Source organism: Phaethon lepturus, unplaced genomic scaffold, assembly GCF_000687285.1.
Source record: "Phaethon lepturus isolate BGI_N335 unplaced genomic scaffold, ASM68728v1 scaffold51584, whole genome shotgun sequence".
Lineage (NCBI taxonomy): Eukaryota > Metazoa > Chordata > Aves > Phaethontiformes > Phaethontidae > Phaethon > Phaethon lepturus.
In genome coordinates, this window is record NW_010536542.1 from 1 (window position 1) to 20,270 (window position 20,270).

A 20,270-nucleotide genomic window follows, 5' to 3' on the forward strand; every position below is an offset into this window, starting at 1 on the left:
TGCAGGAGGGCGGGATGTTACACTGTAAGCGAGGGGAGGACTCGGTCAGACCCTCAAAGTAGGTAAAGGCACCGAATCGGAGTTTGTCTGCGATAAGCAGAAGTAACTGAAGTGGATTTTGCAAAACGGAGACTTGCAGAAGAGGCCGGTACCAGCCCCCCGACCCCCGAAAGCGGGGCATGGCCATGGCTAACTCTGGAAATAGCCCCTTGCTGAAAATGGGCTGCAGGGAATGTTTATACTGAATTAAATCTCTTCCTTTTTGTTTCTAATTTTAGCCAGTTAAAAATACAACACTGAAAACATTCCAGCTCTTGGTATTTTTGACACCTTAAAAAAAAAAAAAAAGCAAGCAGCCTGTTCCATGTCACATGCCAGGAAAAACAAGGGTGTGGAAAGATAGATGGCAAAAAGTATGGATTTTAAGCATCTGAGAGCCATTATCTAATGGCAAAGCATGACAGCCCTTCTAGAAATCCATAGGTATGAGGGTACCTGGTCTGGAGCAGTGGGTCATGTTACTGAGTGTGATCCTTTGAAGAGGAAGGTCTAACAATGCTTGCGAAGACCTGATGGTCCTCCTCAGACACTGTATCTTGCTTATTCTGTGTATGAGATTTCCTTTGTTTTGTTTTCTTATACATCTTGGTATGGTTATAGAGCCTATATCTTTCACTATGTTTACATAATATCTCAGCCACCTATTGTTAATTAACTTATGTGGCTTCTACCGGAAAAAAAACAATCTGCTTCTGCACTTGTCATCATCAATCCAATTTAAAGAAAACCGTGTTGCTTTTAGCCTCCTCACCAGTATCGCTTGCAATGGAATTTGTAAGAAGCGTTGGAAGCACTCAGATACCCGGCATTGTGGTTCCCAACCGGCTTTGTGCTACAAGACTGCTGCCTGTGTGTCAGGAAGGTGTGACTGTGCCGCGCACACATCGTACCTAGAGTTAGAGAACGTACGGTCAAGATCAGTTTTGTTTTGTTCATGATACCAGAAATTCTGCGTAAATATTTGCTAGTAATAGACCATATTTCCTGGTGAAGAAGAGGTGTAGAAGGACACAAGACAGCCAGTTTATGCAAGCAGTCTTTGAAAGGAAACCTAACCCTGAAGTTAGTTGTGAAAGGATTTCGGTTAATGACAGTGGAAAGTGAGTATGTTTGGCTTTCCCAGTCTGACAGCTTTGCTGTGCTTTCTGCTTAGAATTATGTGGATCTGGAAGGAAGGCAAGCATGTTGTAGGTTGTTGTGCTGCACTGTATGGAAATAATAATTTCCTGCTTGACAAAACTACAGCTAGAGAGTCCATCTGAAATTCGGCAAGTTGTTTTCTTTCCCCTCTTCCCCTGAAATACAGCTATGATACAAATAATGTTGTTAGTGTCTGTGTAGCCATTAACCAAAGAAAGCTTGGTTCATCAAAACACTTGATGCATAATGTGTAATTTTGGAAGCATCTGTCTCAACTGACTTCCTCCTTGACTTTCAAGCTGAAGTTAATATAAATCGTATTTCTGGAGAAAAGAGATCCCACTCATTTTGGCATCTCCCATTTCCATTTTAGTTCTTCCAAGTGCATTATTGAGCCTTGGAGCTTTTCCTGGCCCCTCATCTGATAGCTTCCTCTCCCTCTGCTCCCTTGCTGGCATTCGACCTGATTCTTGGACATTTGCCCTGGCTCAGTAATTGTTCCTCCTCATCCTACTGCTACAGAGCCACTGTGGCCAGTCTCTTGCCATTTCAGTTCAACTTTCCAGGCTTGCAAATGCTTTGCCTATGGAGCTTTATTATCTTGCTGCCTCTGGTCTGACAGCTTACTGAGCTGTGCTGCTGCTGTCTTTGTAAGATGTAACTGCTGCACATACTGTGGTCACCCAGCAGTCGCTCAGGGGGACGATTAGATTGGTCCTGGCTGCTGTCCCTGTCTCTTGGTGTACAGTATCCTGAAGCAAGGAAATGGAGAGTTGCCTGCATACTTCAAAATCACTTGTTGGTGTTGCAGCCCTTTCAGTGTGAGTGTTTTGGTCTGACGATGTTCTTGCTAACATCTACTCCAAAAGCTTTCTGTTTCCAGACACAGCTCATCTTCCCTGTTAACTGATGTTGAAATCTGTAGTGATCTACCTGTGCTTGTTTAAGCATGGAAATTTGATCTCTTTCACCTCTTGTTCTTTGGAGGACTTGGGAGAAAGCAAAACAAGGGTGAACACTGAAGATGCTGATTTACCCATCCAGGACTCTCACCGTTTTAGTCCCACTTTCATGCATGTGACTGCTTTGGTAGGGTGGTCCAGAGGATATGTATAGTGGTCTTGTATCCTGGACAATTGATTCCCTCTTTCTTGCCCCCACCATTTCCCATATAACTTTTCTAACACCAAACTCATCTCCTGAACTTGTAGTCCAGGACTGTTAAGTTCTCAAAGTAAAAGCATCTCTTAAATTTTCAAAACACCTTTCAGTATGTTGTCTGTGTGGGAAGGCTGTGACAGAAGGTAGATGTGCAGCAACAGGACTGTGGCGTCCTGTAGCCATGATCCAGTCATTCTGTGGTGCTGTAGCACTGCACCACCATATGTGACTCTTAGCAAACACCTAGAGTCAGCTGAGTGCCACTGCTCCTTCTCTTTCATTATCTCATCCTCGTTGTGGCATTGCCAGTCACAGAGTTAATAACTGAAGCTGTACATGCACTGTGAATGCAGTTCCTAAAGAGGATCTGTGCCAGGACACCAGAGGTGCTTTTTTAATCTGCCATCTTGCTGTGAAAGAACTGAAGGTATTTTAAAACCTATTAAAAAGTTTGATGAAAGAAGTGGAAGTACAGGAATTGGGTTCCCTGTTTCCTCAAACAGCGTTTGTCTCCCACAAAACAGAGTTGGGTTGGGTGGCACGCAGTTCACTTGGCATCTACCTGTGTGCACCACGCTGTCACGGTGAGGACGCGCATAACTGCTAACACCAACCATTATGTGTCCACTGTCAGCCCCAGGGTGTGAAGTTAAGACTTCCTAGTTGAAACAGACCCCAGAATATACCAGCTCAACAACTTTGATGGTGTTGCAGGCCTTGGTATTTTCCAACACCTCCTCCTAACAAAACCCAATGTCTCTTGCTTCTCTATCTTCTTCTGTTTTCTAAAGTCAAGGTCTAGGTCATGCATATATTTTCATCTCTTCCAGGCTAACAGGGTCATTTAACACCCACATGAAAGAAGTTTTGTCCTGTTTGCTGAAGACTGACTTGGTATCGCACATGGGCCCAGCAACAGGAGACTATTTGTTGCTTCACCATCATTGCCTGTGTCTAGACAGCCCAAGCCTTCTGGCTGAGGGTTTTTGGAGGCTGCAACCTTCAAGCACAGCTTCTTCTTTTCCGACAAGCCTCCAGTTGGTGGCATTTCTCCATTTATGTCTAATGCTCGTAGTGGTAGAAAATAAGAGGAGAGGAAAATCAGAAAATAGAATCCAGGATTGAATATAAATGTAATATAAATGGGCTATTTCTGAAATACGCCATTAATTATGAGCCATCATGAGGGGAATAGGTGCAAAAACAGCAGTGTGTGAGAGGCTGACACCCTTTGACTGCTGTAGTCGTCAGCTTGTGTTAAGCATCTGATTTGATGTTAATTTATGCTGCTGGATTCTCCCTGTTTAGTTCAGTGAAAGATAGTTTAGCTATCCAGTTTACAACAAGTTCTCTCTCTTCTCTTAATACTGTCCCTCTATCCACAAGTGTGTGATACACACATGGATTTAAGGTCTAATTTTTCTTTTTTCTTTAGTTCTTTTTTTCAAAGGGCTATTGAGTATTTAAGTGGTAACGAGCAGCTCAGAGAACTGGACTTGAAGTAACTAAGCTTTTCATTGAAAAAAAAATCCATGTGCTTTAGGAAGTGGTAAACATTTTATGTGGAGGAAAGACAGGTAAGAGAGCTTGGTTAGCTTCATTCATCATCTTTTATTACGGAAACTTGACTTATCTACCTGAAGGCGGATACGGTATTTGTTTTGTTTAGCCTTAAGAACTTTGGCAGCACGCCAAAGGATCAACCCTTTCATCTCCTACTTAAAAGTGCTTTAAAACAACAAATATTCAATACAGCAATAACTCCTATGTTGGGCCTGCTATAGATTTGTGCTTTTTAAAAAACAAAAAAATGCAGGGCAGCTCTTGAGTGCAGTTAAACCCCAATAACCAGCAAGTCCTGTTCTGATAACACTTCTAAGATGCATTTGTTGGTGGGTTTGTGACTACCTGGTTACTGTCAGCTGCTCTGAGCAATGCTCAGGTCACATAGGCTGGTGTGTTTCTACTACTGTCTTCCATTTTGAGATTCCGATGCTGTTTTGCAACAAGGTGCCTACATATAGCAAACGTAATTTGTGATTCTTTTTTGTATATTGTGCAAACCACAACGGTGGTTGAAGTCAAGTGCATGACCGGATTTTTGCCCCTCCATCTCTCTCTTTTTTTTTTCTTTTTTTAGCTATGAAATATGGTGCATGAGGCCCTGTTTCTTACAAATAGGTTCTTTAATGCTGGTGAACAAAAGTTTATTTATTTGCCTGCTTTCTGGGAGAAGGCTTTGTTGTGTGCTGAAGACAAAAGCTGATCAGATATGGATCTTTTCTAATCTGTGTTGATGATAAATAGCCTGGAAGACTTTTTCTCTAAAATTTCCAGTCATAATTTACTTTTGTGAATATTAAAATAGTTGATGCTTTTCCCATTTTCTTCAAGCATGTGAGAACTTTTTTAATCTACAGAAAGCAAAGTTATTTCTTAGGTTTTGTTGGTGACAAACATGAATCAGGCACATCAGACAGGAAACTGTTGAACTGTGTTATTCTCCTGCTTCTGACTTGGTCCTCTGGATGTCCTCTATGTGAGGGCACAAGAGGTGGAGGCCACAAACTTCCTTCCCTTCCCTGACAACAGACAGAACCTGACGACTGTCTCTTTTCATCCTAGCCTCAAGTACACTTCACATAACCACAGACATCAGCTCCTTGCAGCTTTGTATCCTCAAACCATGTTTTATGCTATTTTATCCTTTCCTAGACCCCATGGAAGATCTCTTGAATGTGGGCAAAGCTCCTCAGACATACTGGCTCTGAGGTGTGCTGAGCTTTGCAGCCTGAGGTACAATGAGCCATCCTTTTAAGAAGAAAAATCTATTGTCCTTTTCTTTCAGGGAGTTGCACCTCCCTAGCAAGCATCTGCTACTTCCATCTTTTGAAATTATCTATGAAAGTCTTAGATCTTTGTCTCTGACGAGAACTTTCCAACAACTGGTACCAAAATACCATTAATGAATTTCAGGAGCTTTTTGTCTACCTAACCTGAAGGTTGAGGTTACAAGTTGAGGTGCCAGCAAGTGCAGTGGCAGTTGAGAAGACATCACATTCTATGAAGTGGGAATCTGACTTGCTCCATCCTGTCGGGAATGACGTATCCTCGTGCAAAACCACCTCATACCTTCGCTCCTCTTTTCTCTGTGCTGCTTTCCTGTCCCTCTGTGGGCAGCCTTTTGTCAGCGGGGCTCACTTGCAGCAGCTATGTTGGTGGGTTGGGGATATGCAGGGAGTGCTGAGTGAAGAGGTATCCCTCCCAGTGCTGTCTACACTTGCCTCAAATACAGGAAAATAAAAAACTGGCTGTCTCAGATCCAGGATGAGGATGGTCTTGGCTCTCTTCCAGGTTTAAAACCGGTCCACGGCTCATTTGCATGTCTGGTAAATGGCAAGAAGTCAGAGCTTTCTTTAAACTCCTTAGGTAAAACTCACTGACAGCTATGCCCACATGTCTGGAACTTTAAGGTGCTGTGACAGCATATAAGAGTGTTACACTGCTTGCTGGACTTAATTTCTGTCCTTTATTGCTGAAGTCAAGTATTCATCTGTCCCCATGTGGACAGAAGGATTATGGTCCTACCTCCAATGTGTGAGATTCAGTCCAGTTGCTGGGCTCTCCTGTCTCTCTTCCCTCCTGCATCATGATTCCTGTCAAGCGTGCTTCAGAAATGAAGTGCCAACTCCAACAGTTTCAGAGGCAAAGGATATGGTCCTAAAAAGATTTTTAAATAATTTGACACTCATCTGCTGCAAGGCATCCCACCCAAGTGGTGTGGCATTCCCATGTGGTCAGCAGTGATAGAAGTTAGATCAGATACTAAAAATGTACTCCTTTTGTTTCCCTTAAGTGTTAGTAAAGATGAGTATTCATTTCCTAGAATGAGAGAACCTGGTATTACACTTGTGTTCATGGCAAAAATTTCCTGTACCAAATTTCCTCTTTTGGCCAGAAAGAGCAGTCCAGCAGAGCCCAGGCCTTTCCTTTTGGATGGTTTCTGATCATCCCAGTTCTTTTTAAGGGCATGGGATCACCCTCATGTATAGAACAAATACTTTGCTGCTAGAAACCTTGTGTTTCACAGATGAACAATAGTTGGAGAATGACATGTTTTCACGTCTAGGAGATGGTTTCAGACACTTCTAATTGTGATTTCTTAGCCCTTGGCCAGCAAAATCTGCTCAGAGTGAAGTAAGAGATGGCAGATCAGGAGAATGCTATCAGATGTCTGAGAAATGCATTTCTATAAAGGCAGAGGTCAGAAATAAGAAGAAAAGGGCAGTCATGGTAAGATGTGGGGTTCCTGTGTTAGCTTAAAACATGGTCTAGTTCTGTTATTCTTTGAACAGCGGGAGTGTGAAACAGGCACTCCAGGTCTTGTCTTGTCCGGTCCTCTCCTTCCCTGTGCGTGGTTACTCCTGGCCTTCCTCCTTCCATCCACTGTTCCTCCCCAATGTACAGGGGTGGCCAAGCAGTCGCACGCTCAGTGTGGAGGGTGCAGCTCATTACTTCTACACAAACATCTAATGTACAAATGAGTCTCATCCATGACTAGCAATAGAGGTGCAATCATGTTGTTGCAAGTCTTAAACAAAGGCGAACAACATTTATTTATGTCTTTTTCACCCCTTCTTTTTTTGACATCAGTCACATGTCTTTCTGGAGGCTATGGTCTGTATGAAGAGGTTATTTAATTTCTCCAATTGGGATTATTTTCAGGAAAAAAAGCTTCTTAAAAGAAGCCATTTCAGATTGGGATTTTACTCTGGACGTTGTATGGTACTTTCAACAGCACTGAACAGTTACTTCAGACAGATCGTCATTAAAGTGGCATAATGATGTGTCTTGTCAGGGCTGGATCCAGCTGTGGCTTGGCCTGATGGACGCACAGCTGTTTCACTGCCACCTGACTGCCTGGTTGCACACGTGTTCTTTGGTCTGTGGAGGGGAGGAAACGGGACTTTATCTTCCGAAGGCCTCTGCTCCTCTTGTTATTTCTGTCCCTGTGTGTTGCTAGTGGCCACGAAATAAAACGCCTAGTAGAAAATTGGAAATACATGTTTTAAAGCTATTTGTGGAGAAACCGTTTCAAGAGGTTTAGACCAGGTTACGCCTTCATATATTTTGTAGGTTAAATTGATATGCTAATTAATAATCCTCCCCTCAGAGAACTTGCTTTCAGTCAGTCTTAAACTGTAATCAGCGCCATCTCTAAGCAGTGCTCTCACTTTTTAGCTAGTTCTGTGGTAGTGGTTGTTATGCTTCCAGCAGCGCAACTTAATGTCATCTGTGTATGATGCGCCTGAACAGGTAAAGCTGCTTTTCTGATTTTTAGTCATTCTTGAATTTTATTTCAGGACATAACTTGGCAAGATGAACACTCGGCTCCGTTCTCCTGGGAAACGAAGGTAAATATGCAGCAGTTTTATTTTTCAAGTTGGTTTGTCATTTTATATTGTTCCTTGTGCATTTATATTATCTTCATTTTGAGACTTGATAGACTAATGTCACCTGTGTTCTATGAGAGCTGTGTAAAGTGACCGTCCCGCAAATGAAGCGGGGCTGGTGTGCTTTGATTTACATCAACAGAAACACTAAATGTACTTCATGAACTAATGCTCTGCACCTTCAAGTGCAGGTGTAAAACTGATTCATTCCAAATTACCTGATTTTTTTCATAGTAAACTTTCTGAACAGCTTTTTGTGTTTAGCAACACCAGTGTCTTAGGTATTGTATAAGCATAACTACATTTAATTTTTGAAGTCAGGAGTAAAGTAGTTAGGGAATGGGCTGAGAAAGGTACAGATATCTGGTAACTTCATTGGATTTTTTTCTTAAAGCCTATCTTATGCTTCATCTTTTTGTTATGTAGTAGAATGTAATGGAACTTGTTCACCTGTGGGGCTATGCTAGAAGCATGGTGTTAATTCCTCTTAAAAAACAGTGTGTTTTTCTGTGATGGGTTGGTTTTGGTGTTGGTTTTTTGTTTGTTTTGTTTTGTTTGACTCTACCTCTGGTGTTTTGTTAAAGTATTATTTACAATGGGATTCTCGTAAAGCTAATACAGAGCCAAAGTTCCCCATCTTTCTGAACCTGCAGTGTGAGGAAACATAGCTGTACCATGTTTTTGGTGGGAAATTAAGTTTAATTCTTCTTGTTGAAGAAAATATGGGAGAAAAACCCCAGCTCCTTGTCTTTCTCAACTGGGTATGGTGAACATGTTAATTTGATCACACGTGTCAGATTTCGTGTTTTCTGGCTTTATCTGCCAGAGAAAGCTGCTCCTGCCTCCATTTCTTCCATTATTTGCCCTTGAATTATGTATATAATCATGTATGAGCTTATGAATATAATCTTAGCCTAATGCAGAGGAATTATTTGAAAATGCCAGTGAATACTGAATTAATCCAGTTGACCCAACCGGAGACTCATCAGCCTTCCCTGCTCAAGGTCATTGCCTCTAGCTAGCACCCCATCTGTGCTTTGCAGACACTGATTAACCTATAAAGTGGCTCCTGGGTGCCTGCAACCTATAGTGCTGTGGTTTAAGAGAAAGCATTGGCAGTCTTCACTTGCCTTAGAACTCCCTTACAAGCTGTGGTGATTCAGGAGCCAGTGGAGGATTTCCTGCAGTGGAAGCCTGGTAGCTCTGGCAAGCCCTCCGGTCTCTCAGGACCCTTAGAAGAAGAAACTGCTGGCTTTTAGTATAAAACTAAAAAGGCTTTTAGTGTTGGTGTACTTGGGTGAAGCTGTCAAGAAAAGAATAGTAGTGAGAAGAGTATGCACCTCATTGACAGTAAGGTGAAATAAATAATATGTTGGAAGCAACAGTTTTGTCTCTCCCTGCCTTTTTGGTGCAAAACGTAAACTCAGTCTTGGGAATGTGGCAGCTGTAATTTTATTTCTAAGCTCTGTTTTGATAGGATTTTGTAAGTTCTGAATACTTGAATTTCCTGGAGATAGTGCTTCCTGTAACGCACTGCCTAGGGATCCATGATGAGATGCATCTGTACTCAAATGGATTTTCTCTGTAACTGATAGTTGTCTTTTCTTTTAAATGCTTGTATGCCCAGTGAAGTGGTTTTCAACCCAACCTGTGGCTTATCTCTTGCTGATTAAGATTATTTTTACTATCATTCTGGTGTCTTAAAATGAAGGGCTGCAATGGATAGATGCTCTAGTTTCATGCTTTTCTGTAATGAACAAAGGATCGCAGAATGAGATGGAACCACTCATGACTGCTGAAGAAAAGTGAGGCAGGGAGGACATTGCTTTAGAAATAATGATTTGTCTCAGTTAAGCTGCACTTCCCTCCTTCCCTCTCCCTCCTTGCTGACCAGAGATAAAAGCTGTGCCTCAGCTGTAGGTTGAAAAGTTGCATGACCTTTAGCAAAACTCTAGAAATCCATGTTGTCTTGCTTTATGGGGTGTGGGTTGGTTGGTTTGTGTGCCCCATATTGTGTCAGTCTTTCAACCAAATCCTTCAGCTGGCCAAGTCTTCCATTTCTAAAAGTGGAGATCTTGCTTCGTGCTTACTTTTTCATCTCTTCCCTAACCAGTACTTTGATAAGATAATACTGGAAGGCAATTTCTCCGGGAAGTATCCTTGCCCAATCACTCCAGTGTGGGGAAACAGTGAAGAAACATGAATGAGCTATTTAATAAGGTTGACATGTTGTAATGTGCGTTTGGTGTCTTGTGAGCAAGATCTGTTCCCGCTGTTATTTTAGGTTGTCAGGCTCTTTCCATTCCATGAGCTTTACCTCATGATGGGTTATTCTTTCCATGAAATTCCTTTGTTCTTTTGCAGCTTTGCATGAACGTGCTGTGGCTTACCCAAGGAAGGGAATGTGGCATTCACTTTCTGCTTTTGCAGAGAAGGAGAAAGCAGAGATGCAAATCAGTAAAACCAATAGGCTTGATTTTTTTTTTTTTTAATTTTTTAACATTGAGATGGTAAGAAAATACAACAGCAAAATCATTTTTGCTTGTAACTTCAAGAAAACTGAGAGGGTAGTGAGAACAATAGAGAAGAGGGTAGGCCAAGTTGGAGCCTCTCTGAGCTGTTACAGTGATGCCTATGGTGATTCCAGTTGATTAGGTATGGACAAATTTTTCTCATGGTAGCTAGGGCAGTGTATTCCCTAATTCCATGGTTGTCAAACTTACCCAGACAACAGTGAACTAAATTGCTTTCATTTGGGGGAGGACATCGTTGAAGGGCTTGATAATTTCACTTCTATCAAAAGTAAGATTTCTGTGTTCTCAATTTAAGCACAAATGTGAGATAAGGCTTAAGTTGTTCGTATCACAGCAAACACTTGCATGAATATCTCCACCGTTTTTATCTGTTTGATGTGTTTGTAAAGATCTTGTCTTACCTCTTTGTTTTTAAACTCTCAAACAAGGCAAACAAAGCAGAAATACAATATAAAATGCTGAATTAGCTTTTAGACAACATTTAAAATAACGATATTTTTATTAGAAAACTGTAGCAGTTCTCAGAAGGAAAACTACTCTGGAAGCAACAAATTCTCATGGCATTGCAAATAAGCTGACATTTTAAAACTAGAGGTTGAATTGGAGGGAGTGATTTGGTTCATGGGTGGAGCCCTCATAAACATAATGCATCTTGAAATGTGGGTTACATTTTTAACTGGAGCTAAAGCCAGGTTTATGAATTCAGGGCATTCTATTTACAGCTTCAGGTTTAAGTGAGATGAAAGCTGACATTTTGGCTGAGTTTAGCCTTTGAGGTTTCTTAGTTTGTTTGAAGTAAAAATTTAGTGAAACTCAGCACAGACCCCAAGATATAAATGGAAAACAAGAATCATGTCTGGGTTTGGAAATAAATTTCTCTGCAACTATTCCTGAACTCAGAACTTTCTGGTTTTGGTGGGGTTTTTTTTTTGTTTGGTGTTTTTTTTAATGTATTTAGTAGCGGGCAGAAAATGTAATTTATGACTGACACCTCAGCTAGCACATTGAATGCACAGAGCAGTATGGAATAAGTTGGAGTCTTATTTCTAATTCATGCTACCAACTAAAATAAGTTTTATTCCAAATGCTTAAAATTGACACAGGCACATCTAAAAATTTGTTGGTCGTGATAAAAGTAGAATAGTTGTGAAGGTAGCTTTAGAGCTATACTTTTTTCTTTTTAACTACTGGCTTTTTCCTCCTTCAGCTCTCTTCTACTTTCAACAGGCCCTTAGATATTTGTTGAAAAGAGACGCCTTCAAGGTGTGTTTAAAAACAAACAAACCAAAAAAAGCAAGAAGAGGAAGTGTTAAGCTTCAGTCCCCTCAGTAATCTGGTTGCTGCCTCCCTGTCTATATTCCCCTAATTATATTGCTATAGAAGTGATCTAATCCCAGCAATTATTTAGAAAGAAAAAAACTATGTTGTACTATTAAAAAAAAAGTGGTTTGCAAACTGATTCCTTTATGTAAAACTAAAAGTCTTCAATATCCTTCTTTGTACAAGTCCTGGTTGTTTTTGTGTTTGTTTTTTAAATAGGAAGAAAGTGACAGAAAATATTTTTTTTTTTCCCCTCCTTCCTTAGCAGCCTGATATTAGAATTGTTTCTTACAAACTATACTTAGGTGCGATTATTTTTATCAAGCTGGCATAAATGGCAGTGCTTCCCTGGAAAGAAAGAAGAGTGATGCCTGGGGTTCTGGGTTTTCCCTTCCCTTTTTGATCTAGACTACAGATGTTTAAAACACAGTGCTGCCAGACTACTGTTGACTATTAGTTCTTGAGGGGAAAAAACCACTCTAACTTGTGGTAGGAGTATCTGTGTTCAGGGTTTGTTTTAATCTGCATGACCAGGTGTTCTCGGCTAAGAATTCAAGTACCTGCATCAATCTTTAGCCAGCTGTTCATGAGCGTAAGACCATGCACACACCAGCTACTGTCAGCATGAGTTTGCGCCGGCTAACCAGGAACAGTGGCAGGCTAGAATGCTGTACATATGTATCACCGAAGAGTAGGTCATGGAATTTCCTCCGAAGCTTCACGCTGTGTATCTTTGGCATTGTCTTTCTGTATGGACTAAAATTACTTAGATTGTTTTTGAGTGCTTTGCTCTATTTTTGCTCTTGCAATTGGTCTCTGCTGACGTAAGGATTGCTTTCTGTCTCTGAAAAGATCCTGAAAACACCCATGGTGTGCACGGGAAACGAAGCAAAAACTGCAGTTACTTTGGGTCCCATATTTATTTTGGTTTTGTCCATTCAGCAAAGCAAAGTCATCTTCTAAATCATTTTGAACTTGGCTTTCTTACTTCTGCGTATATCAGGCTGTACTTAAAACAAGTTGCTTTTGACAGTGTTTCTGCAGTCTTTGTCTCAACAATTTGGATTTTTCAGGCTGCCAAGCAAAACAATTTGTTTTGGCTGTATTTTCTTGACTGTTTAGTAAAATACTACACATTCCTGATGAGTGAATAAGATGCTTAAAAAAAAAAAGCTCCTGGGTTCTTTGTGGTCATCTTGTTTTTAATATAGACTTAAGAACTGAGACCTGATTTTATACAGTATTGTCAAATCATTACATTCTTAGTGTGTGCTGCCTCTCTTAGAATACATTGTTTCCCATGAGTATGTGCAGCCAGTATTACAATCTCTCTGCCTTGAGACTGAAGTTAGATCTAAATTTTTTAATCCAGTAAATAAAATTCCTAAATACCTTAATATGGTCTTTTTAAGGAAAGCTGGACATGCAACTCCCTAAAAACTTCAATTATTAATAGTATTTATTAGACAGAAAGATGATCCAAGATGTAGGCATCTTTTATTTTAACCCTTGCAGTGGTTTGAGACCAGAAGGGTAAGACTGAGAAGAGCAGAGACTTCTAGCTTTGCTCTGCTTCAAAATACTACTTTGTGTGTGCTTTCACATGCACACTCTCTCCCACTCTCTCTCTTAAAGTGTTGAGAATGACTTGCTTTTGCAAAATCGTGAAAATACTACTGCTGTTAATAGCTTTTAATTGAATTCTGATAACTTCTAGAAATTGCAGTTGGGACTGTACTAGCCTGTCTGTAAACTCTCGAGACTTTCTGGGCTGAACAGTTCCCAGAAATACAATTTGGACAAATGGCAGGAAAAAGAAGGTAATTTATTTTATTCCTTAGATGGGGAGTTAAAGTACAGAAACTGCAGCTCATTCAAAGTCATACAATATCTATGAAAGCAGCTGGGGACTGAAACCTTGTCTCTAGAATCCCAAACTGTGCCTAAATGACAACTCACTTTTGACCATCAAATCTTAACACAACATTCAGTGTTGCTTCCCCAAGGTGGCAGCTGGTAGAGTGCCACAAGTGCAGTTCTGCTGCCTCAATGCTCAAGCGTGCAACTGTAGGTCGCAGCAGCTCTGCCTCAGCCCGAGGAAAGCGAACGTGCGGTACGACCCTTTACAGGCCAGCTGCTACCGTAAGTTTGATTGGGGCCAAGGAGAGATGCGCATCAAGATACTCTCATGGCTGACAAACGTAAAGGAAAAGGAAATGTTTTTGGGGGGGTAACTGTCTTTTATACGTCATTTCCTTCCCTCTCCTGCTGACCCAATCAATTGCCAATTTGAAGTCTGATGTAAGAAAGTGAGAGCAGACCACTAATTAAACTCACATTTCTAGTGTCTAGTGACTCATTAGAATGTACAGTACTTAGATGTCGGCATGGGGTGTTTCACACATGGGTCCTCTCCATCTCTGTGTGAAATTATCTCCCTATTTATACTGCTGCTGTGTTGTTTGGTTTGGGGGCGGGTATAGTATTTTATTGCCAATATTGTGACTTGAAAGATATTGCATATTAATAATTTTCTTTAATCAGCTACATTTCTTAGGGGTTCAGATATCTTAAGTAACCTTGAAAGTCAAGTAGAAGCATTACACATTTCAAGGAAAATAGACTAACTTGTGACTGGTCCACAGAAGTTCTTGGCTTCTCAAGCTAAATGCTAGAAGCAGAATTATGCATCTGACCTCTTGGGGCTGTGTTTACATCATGCTGAGACGCAGTGCTTTCAGAACCTGTCAGGGTAGGCTTGTCTTCTTCACCTTCCTTGGGGAGAAAGCAAGCTCCTGAAGAAGTATTTTCATTCAGATTATTCTGTGTTGGGTTATGAACCGTTTGATCTCCAAAATATACTGTGACACAAATATGCAATCTTAAATGTCAGGTGGTCTTGTCTTCTGAAATGGAAAGGTATACCCCATGGTCTCCGTTCTAAAAGCACAAAGAGGGCATCCTCTCCAGAACATGCATCCATGAGCGCGTTGGAAATGGTATAACTGCCTGAAGTTGTGCTGCAGTGCCACGCTCTTCTCCACACATAGAAGTGGTCTGCCGCTTCCAAACCAGACCTCTTGAGTTGATACTTGGACCCATACGAAAGAACGTAAAACATGACCACAGGCAGTGGCTTTTGCTCCACAGCACAAGAACTTCCCAGGAGGCCTGGCTTTGCTTGTCTATCTTGTTGCCATTGAAAGGCAAAGCCATCTTGTTGGTTTTCCTTTTTCTAATTTTTGTTCTAACAAACCTCTGCTTCCCTTCCGTCAGTGGTTTTCCTGGAATTTGTTTCCAACGCTATTCTGGTGGATCTGGGGCTGTGATGGCCCCTCTGGCCACTGGCCTTCCCTCTCTCTTGGGCTGGGGGCTGAAGGAATCATTTTACTGAAACTGACAGCAGCTGTGGTGGCCTTTAGCTACTGTCATCTCTAGCGTGTGCCCTGGGACAGGCTACTAAGAAGGAAGACTTTTGAAGGATAGAAGGTAGTGCTCTTTTAATTCCTCTATGACAAGGTACTTAAGTCTTCCAAGATGGAAAAAAAAAAATTAAAAATTTTTTCCACTTGGCTATTGGGGAAGTGCAGGTCTATTTTATGCTGTGTTGTGGGTTTGTTAAGCTGGGATTTCATCATTTCTCAAGCCTTAAAGCATCTTAGCTTCAGGGTGGTAAATCTCTATTCAGTAGTATTGCCAAATGAGCTTAGAGAAATAAATCCCTATTTTTTAATATAGGGAATGGAAGTCACTGTAAATAATCCTCAACACCATTGCATCCATAGTTTGTTTATGCAGAATTTGTCTAAGGAAAAATCTCCTGCTCTTAACTTTGCATCATGAGTTTTGTTTAAAAAAAAAAAAAAAAAAATTGGGGCACTGAGGTTTTTCCTCTTAGTTTTTTGCAGGCAGGGTGGTGTGTTGAGCTGTTTGGTAAGAGTTGCATGTATCCTTGCACTCGCCTTTTCCTAGCTGAGCTATAATTACTTGCAGCTTGTTTATGTTCTGCGTCTTTTGATAACACAGTATATTCTTAACAAAAACATGGAACTTGGTGCTTCCTTGCCTATAACCTTGGAAAAATATCTAATGCATCTAATTCTTTAGGAAGTTCAGATGTTAGTCCATGAATCAAATTACGTGTAGTCAGCTGCTGACTTTAAAAAAAATTTGTTTTATAAATAATCAGTTGCTGAGTTAACATTTGCACTTTGATGAGAAGTTTCTGAATGTTAATTACTAGGCGTGTGAGACCTGCTAGATCTAGAGCCCGTTTGAACTTAACATGCACAATAATGTAGGATTCAAGATCAAACACTTCTAGTGAAAATGATACACAACTAGGACTTGGTTTAGACTCAGGCCCATAGATGCTATTGCAGTTTTATTCAGGAAAGGCCAGGTAATAAAGTAGAATAGGGAAAACATCACAAATCTGTAATGAACTTCAAAAGTATCTATTAACAGCCTGTAGCAAAAGCTAGTATTGAAAAGTCCTCTCAACTTTTTTAAAACTAGTCAGGCCCATAATGATGATAGCATGGTTCTAGCTGTAAACGTGGGTTGGGGGGGTTGCATTCGTTGTTCTGTTTTCCAAACAAAATGCTAGACCTCAGGTGTTTTTTTCCTGGCACTTGCTATGGTGCTATGCTCCTAAGTACAGTAATGCTTACATATTCCTCAGAAGGAAATGAGGCTTAACTTTTACTAACCTAATGAGTGCCCAGATAGTTGACAATCGAAGATTACTGAAGTGGTGGTAAGTAAAGTGGACATTTTGAAGTACTGTTCACTTTTGGGTGGCTTTTGCAAGATCTGTACCATGCTTTAGCGGTGGTCACTTGCTTCCTTGACCCAGTGTTACTTCTCAGAAATGAGTACAGCTATCCTCACTGCAAGGAGAAACATAACAAGGCTATGGAATAAGTGAAGAACTGGTCCTGATAGAGTTCTCTTCCTTCAGAGGGGCATTAGAATTGTAAAAATCAGTTATCTACACATACCTATTACATCTAATTCTTTATCTTGGAAGTAGATGGAGTTGTAACATGTTGTCAACTATTTCAAAGTCTATAATGGAAGATTGCCTTTTAAACTACACTGTAAAGCTTATTCGCTTTGTATTTTCATGTAAAACATCTCTGGCTTTCAAAATGCGATCACAAGTGTTCTCATCTTTTAGTGCTGCTATTCTAATGTTTTAGTGCTGTGCACTGCTATGAACTGCTATCTTGGATGGCACTGTGTACCTTGAATATTATTGCTTTCTCTGACTCCTGCAGCAGGTCTAGGACCCTTACATTTGCTTGCAGTTCAGACTTTTAAAAATTACTATTTTTATGTAGCTACAAAGATTTATGGAGAAAGTAAGTTAGCTTTGCTGTGGTATCTACTGTCTGGGAGTTGCCTAGCCGTGGGCAAAGGTGTTATCTATATGCATCAGGATCAGAAGTTCAAAACCATGTCTTTGTGAAGGGCTTTGAAATACTGTTTTTCTTTAACTCTGAACAGAGTCAGATGGAGTTCAGCGTTGCATCTCTGTCCATACAAGAACAAAGTGGTACCCAGTTGCAAAATGAACAGAGGCAGCCCGTTAAAGCAGCACCTGGTGTCCAAGTCCCTAAATCTTCTCAGGCCAATAAGACCCCTGGCTCTGATGGGTTGATAGCATCCAGAAAGGAAGAGGAGTCCTCTTTCTGGAAGATAAATGCAGAGCGCTCAAAGTTTGAAGGAGACAAGGCTGAGTTCCAGTCCCTGACTCCCAGCCAGATCAAGTCCATGGAGAAAGGAGAGAAACCCCTTCCCTCTTTTTACAGACAAGAGTCTACTCCAAAGGAGATGGCAAAAGCTGAGAAGCCCAGCATAACTAAGCCAGAGAAGGCTGTTGCCCCCAGCCTACCTTCTGTATCTCTCGAATGGGAGAAACCTCGACCCACTCAACTCCCTGCTAGTTCTCTAGATGACTTCTTTCTTCCTGACCCACCACAGGACCTGGCATCTTCTAGGACAAACAAGGAAGATACTGATGGTACTATACTTACAGATCCACAAATGCCTGGACAGGTAAGGACTGCTATATCCACTGTCCTTAGATTCAGAACCTGTATAGCACATTAAAAGGTTGCTTGACAAGGCTGAAGATTAGGGACTCCATAAAGCATTAAACCATAGCTAAGCTTGCTGGCTTTTTATCCTGTAAATTTAAAGAAGTCTACTTAACCAACATGTTAACTATTTTTTATGTGGTAAAGTGCATACGGTAAGGGCATCATTTAAATGTAATATCAGAAATGCTGACATGGCATCTGGTGGCTGACTGATAGCAAGCTACCTAACAGTTTGGGGTAGAGCTTGCTATCAGGTAAAAGAGGATTTTTTTTTTTTCTTGAAACAGCAAAACACTTAATGGAAAAAAGAAGGTTTTTAACTTGAAAAGTAGATAACTAGTCTAGGATACTTCATTGGTACAGACAGCATAGCGATGAATGGCAAACTAGTTTCTCAGCTGGTTTAAGCAGTAGCCCAACAGCCGCTTCCCAGTACTCTGTCCCAGGCAGCTAGGCTGCTTTCAAATGTGTTTTCTCTTAAAGTCCAAAATGGAAATGGAATGAGCGTCCAGAATTAGCCTTCTCAATGTTTTTTTAAATAAAAAACCCAAACAACCCAACAACAAAAAACTACCCTTAAGCAGCTCAATAGCCAATTGAAACTATTTAAAAAACAGATGCTGGTCTTTGAGAAAAGAAAGGGAACAACAGGATATGACATGGTGAAGGAAAGAAAAGGAAGAGAAGCCTGAAAATTGTGAAGTAGAGGAGTGGTTCTTCACACAGAGCTCTGCAGTTCTGTTAAGAATCTGTAGCATCACTCCGGCATAAGTCTGACATATTACTTTATGCTGTAAGCATGTTGCATAGCTTTTTCTCTACCATATTTTCACAACAGTGGTTGTTTAAATTCCAAACAAGTTGATGTAAGGTCAGAAAGATGCAGGATGAGGTAAATACTTGCAAGAGAAGGAAGTGGCCGCACTTAGGAGAGAACAGTGCTTAAGCCACTTCAGTATTTGGAGCCCTATGTTTAGTTATTTTTCTCTGAAGCGAAGACATAATGCTCCTTGACCTGTTTTTCTACAAAGTGCGACTGCACTAGTCCTTTATTTTTAGTTAAAGGCTTTATCATGTTTTCCTACATGTTAATGGTATGTTACAGTTTTAATTCCTTTGTGTATGTTTTCTAGCTAACTGAAATAGTTTGAAAAGCCTGAGTTTTCTCTCTGTGGAGAAACAATCCTCCCATGTCAAAATGTGTACAGAGTAGTAGAGAAGATAGTGTCATAGAATTTTCTTTGTTTCCACTTTCAGGATTATCTTCCCTATTCAGGGGAAGAGCGCCATGCTCTAGCAAGAGAGTTCAGACACTCAGCTGTGTCCCTTGAATAGTCTTCCTGAACACTAATCTTAAAAGCCACGGCTGAAAGTGCAGCACTGTAAGAGTGAGCATGTTCTTGATAGCCTAGTAAACACCTTGTCAACAAAGTTGTAACTGTGTAATTTTCTGGAAACAACTGGCTGTCATTGCAACAGGCAATCCATTGAATTAGTGATGCTTACATTCTGTGTTTGTTTCATTCTCTGCAATTCCCACTCTAGTCTAAAAATTGATCTTTATGAGTTTTTCCATGGTGGCGGGGGGGGTGGGGGGTGGTAACCAAACAACATTTTGCCTGCAGACCACCACAAGAATTCTATTTTTATCTGGAATTGCCTTTTTGGTCACTGAGTATTTTTTGATGTCTAGCATTTTCTGTTGTAGACTCTTAGGTATCCTAGAGCAAGGTGAAGGACTTGAAATATTGGCAGACAACACTTTAAACTTTCTTTTGTAGATAGGCAGTCAAGTACTGAGTTTGAAATACTGTAATTAACAACAACATCTTGTTTCTTTTTTTTTCCCCTTGCAGACTAGTACAAGCAATGTTATCTTGAAGACTGGCTTTGATTTCCTAGACAACTGGTAAAAGATACTTCAAAATTGATCAAACCAATTTTGGGGAAGGAGTGGAATATCTTTCTCCTTGTATGTTAATTTACTAGCATTCGTGTCTTTTTCTAGAAGTAACTTTCAAACTCTTAAATGTTGCCTTTGTATAAACTTTTGTAATACCATATGCGGCTTTGGTTTTTAAACGGTGATAGAAGTGTGGTTTCATTTGGATTTTTTTTTTAATATCTGTTAACATTTTTAGTAGCTACTGTATTGAGAGGATGGGAAAAGTTACCATATACATGTTAAAAAAAAACAAATGAGAGTCTCCGTATCCTAGAAATGGAACGTACAGGACCAGATTGCTGTTTTCAGTCGAAACTGTGCTAGCATGGCTTGTAAGAAATAGCATTGCACGTGCGATGGTTCTAAATAAGCAAATGATTCCATACTTCAGATAACTAGCTAAAACAGTATGAAAAATAAGCATAAAGAAGAATTGCATTGATTTCTATGTTTCATTTTGTTTGAAAGTAACTTTTGTACCACTTATTTGAAAACACTTTTCTTTTGAAGAGGGCAAAGGCATTGCCAAAATGATGGATCCAAAGAAGCA

General features: G+C 40.5%; 1 protein-coding gene across 1 annotated transcript; it reads left to right on the top strand.

Moving 5' to 3' along the window:
* Window positions 1-7,730: 7,730 nt before the first annotated feature.
* Window positions 7,731-19,976, top strand: LOC104616212 (chromosome unknown open reading frame, human C1orf198). Its single transcript, XM_010286183.1, has 3 exons — window positions 7,731-7,775; window positions 17,180-17,731; window positions 19,632-19,976. Exons 2-3 carry the CDS (start codon window positions 17,186-17,188, stop codon window positions 19,686-19,688), a joined length of 603 nt encoding a protein of 200 aa, XP_010284485.1. The 5' UTR covers window positions 7,731-7,775; window positions 17,180-17,185; the 3' UTR covers window positions 19,689-19,976.
* Window positions 19,977-20,270: the final 294 nt, after the last annotated feature.

Excerpts from the sequence above, each read along its gene's own strand:
- LOC104616212 (XM_010286183.1), top strand. The coding sequence starts at position 17,186 with ATGGAGTTCAGCGTTGCATCTCTGTCCATACAAGAACAAAGTGGTACC. Across the intron at positions 17,732-19,631 it reads ATCCACAAATGCCTGGACAG|ACTAGTACAAGCAATGTTAT; the intron begins GTAAGGACTGCT and ends TTCCCCTTGCAG.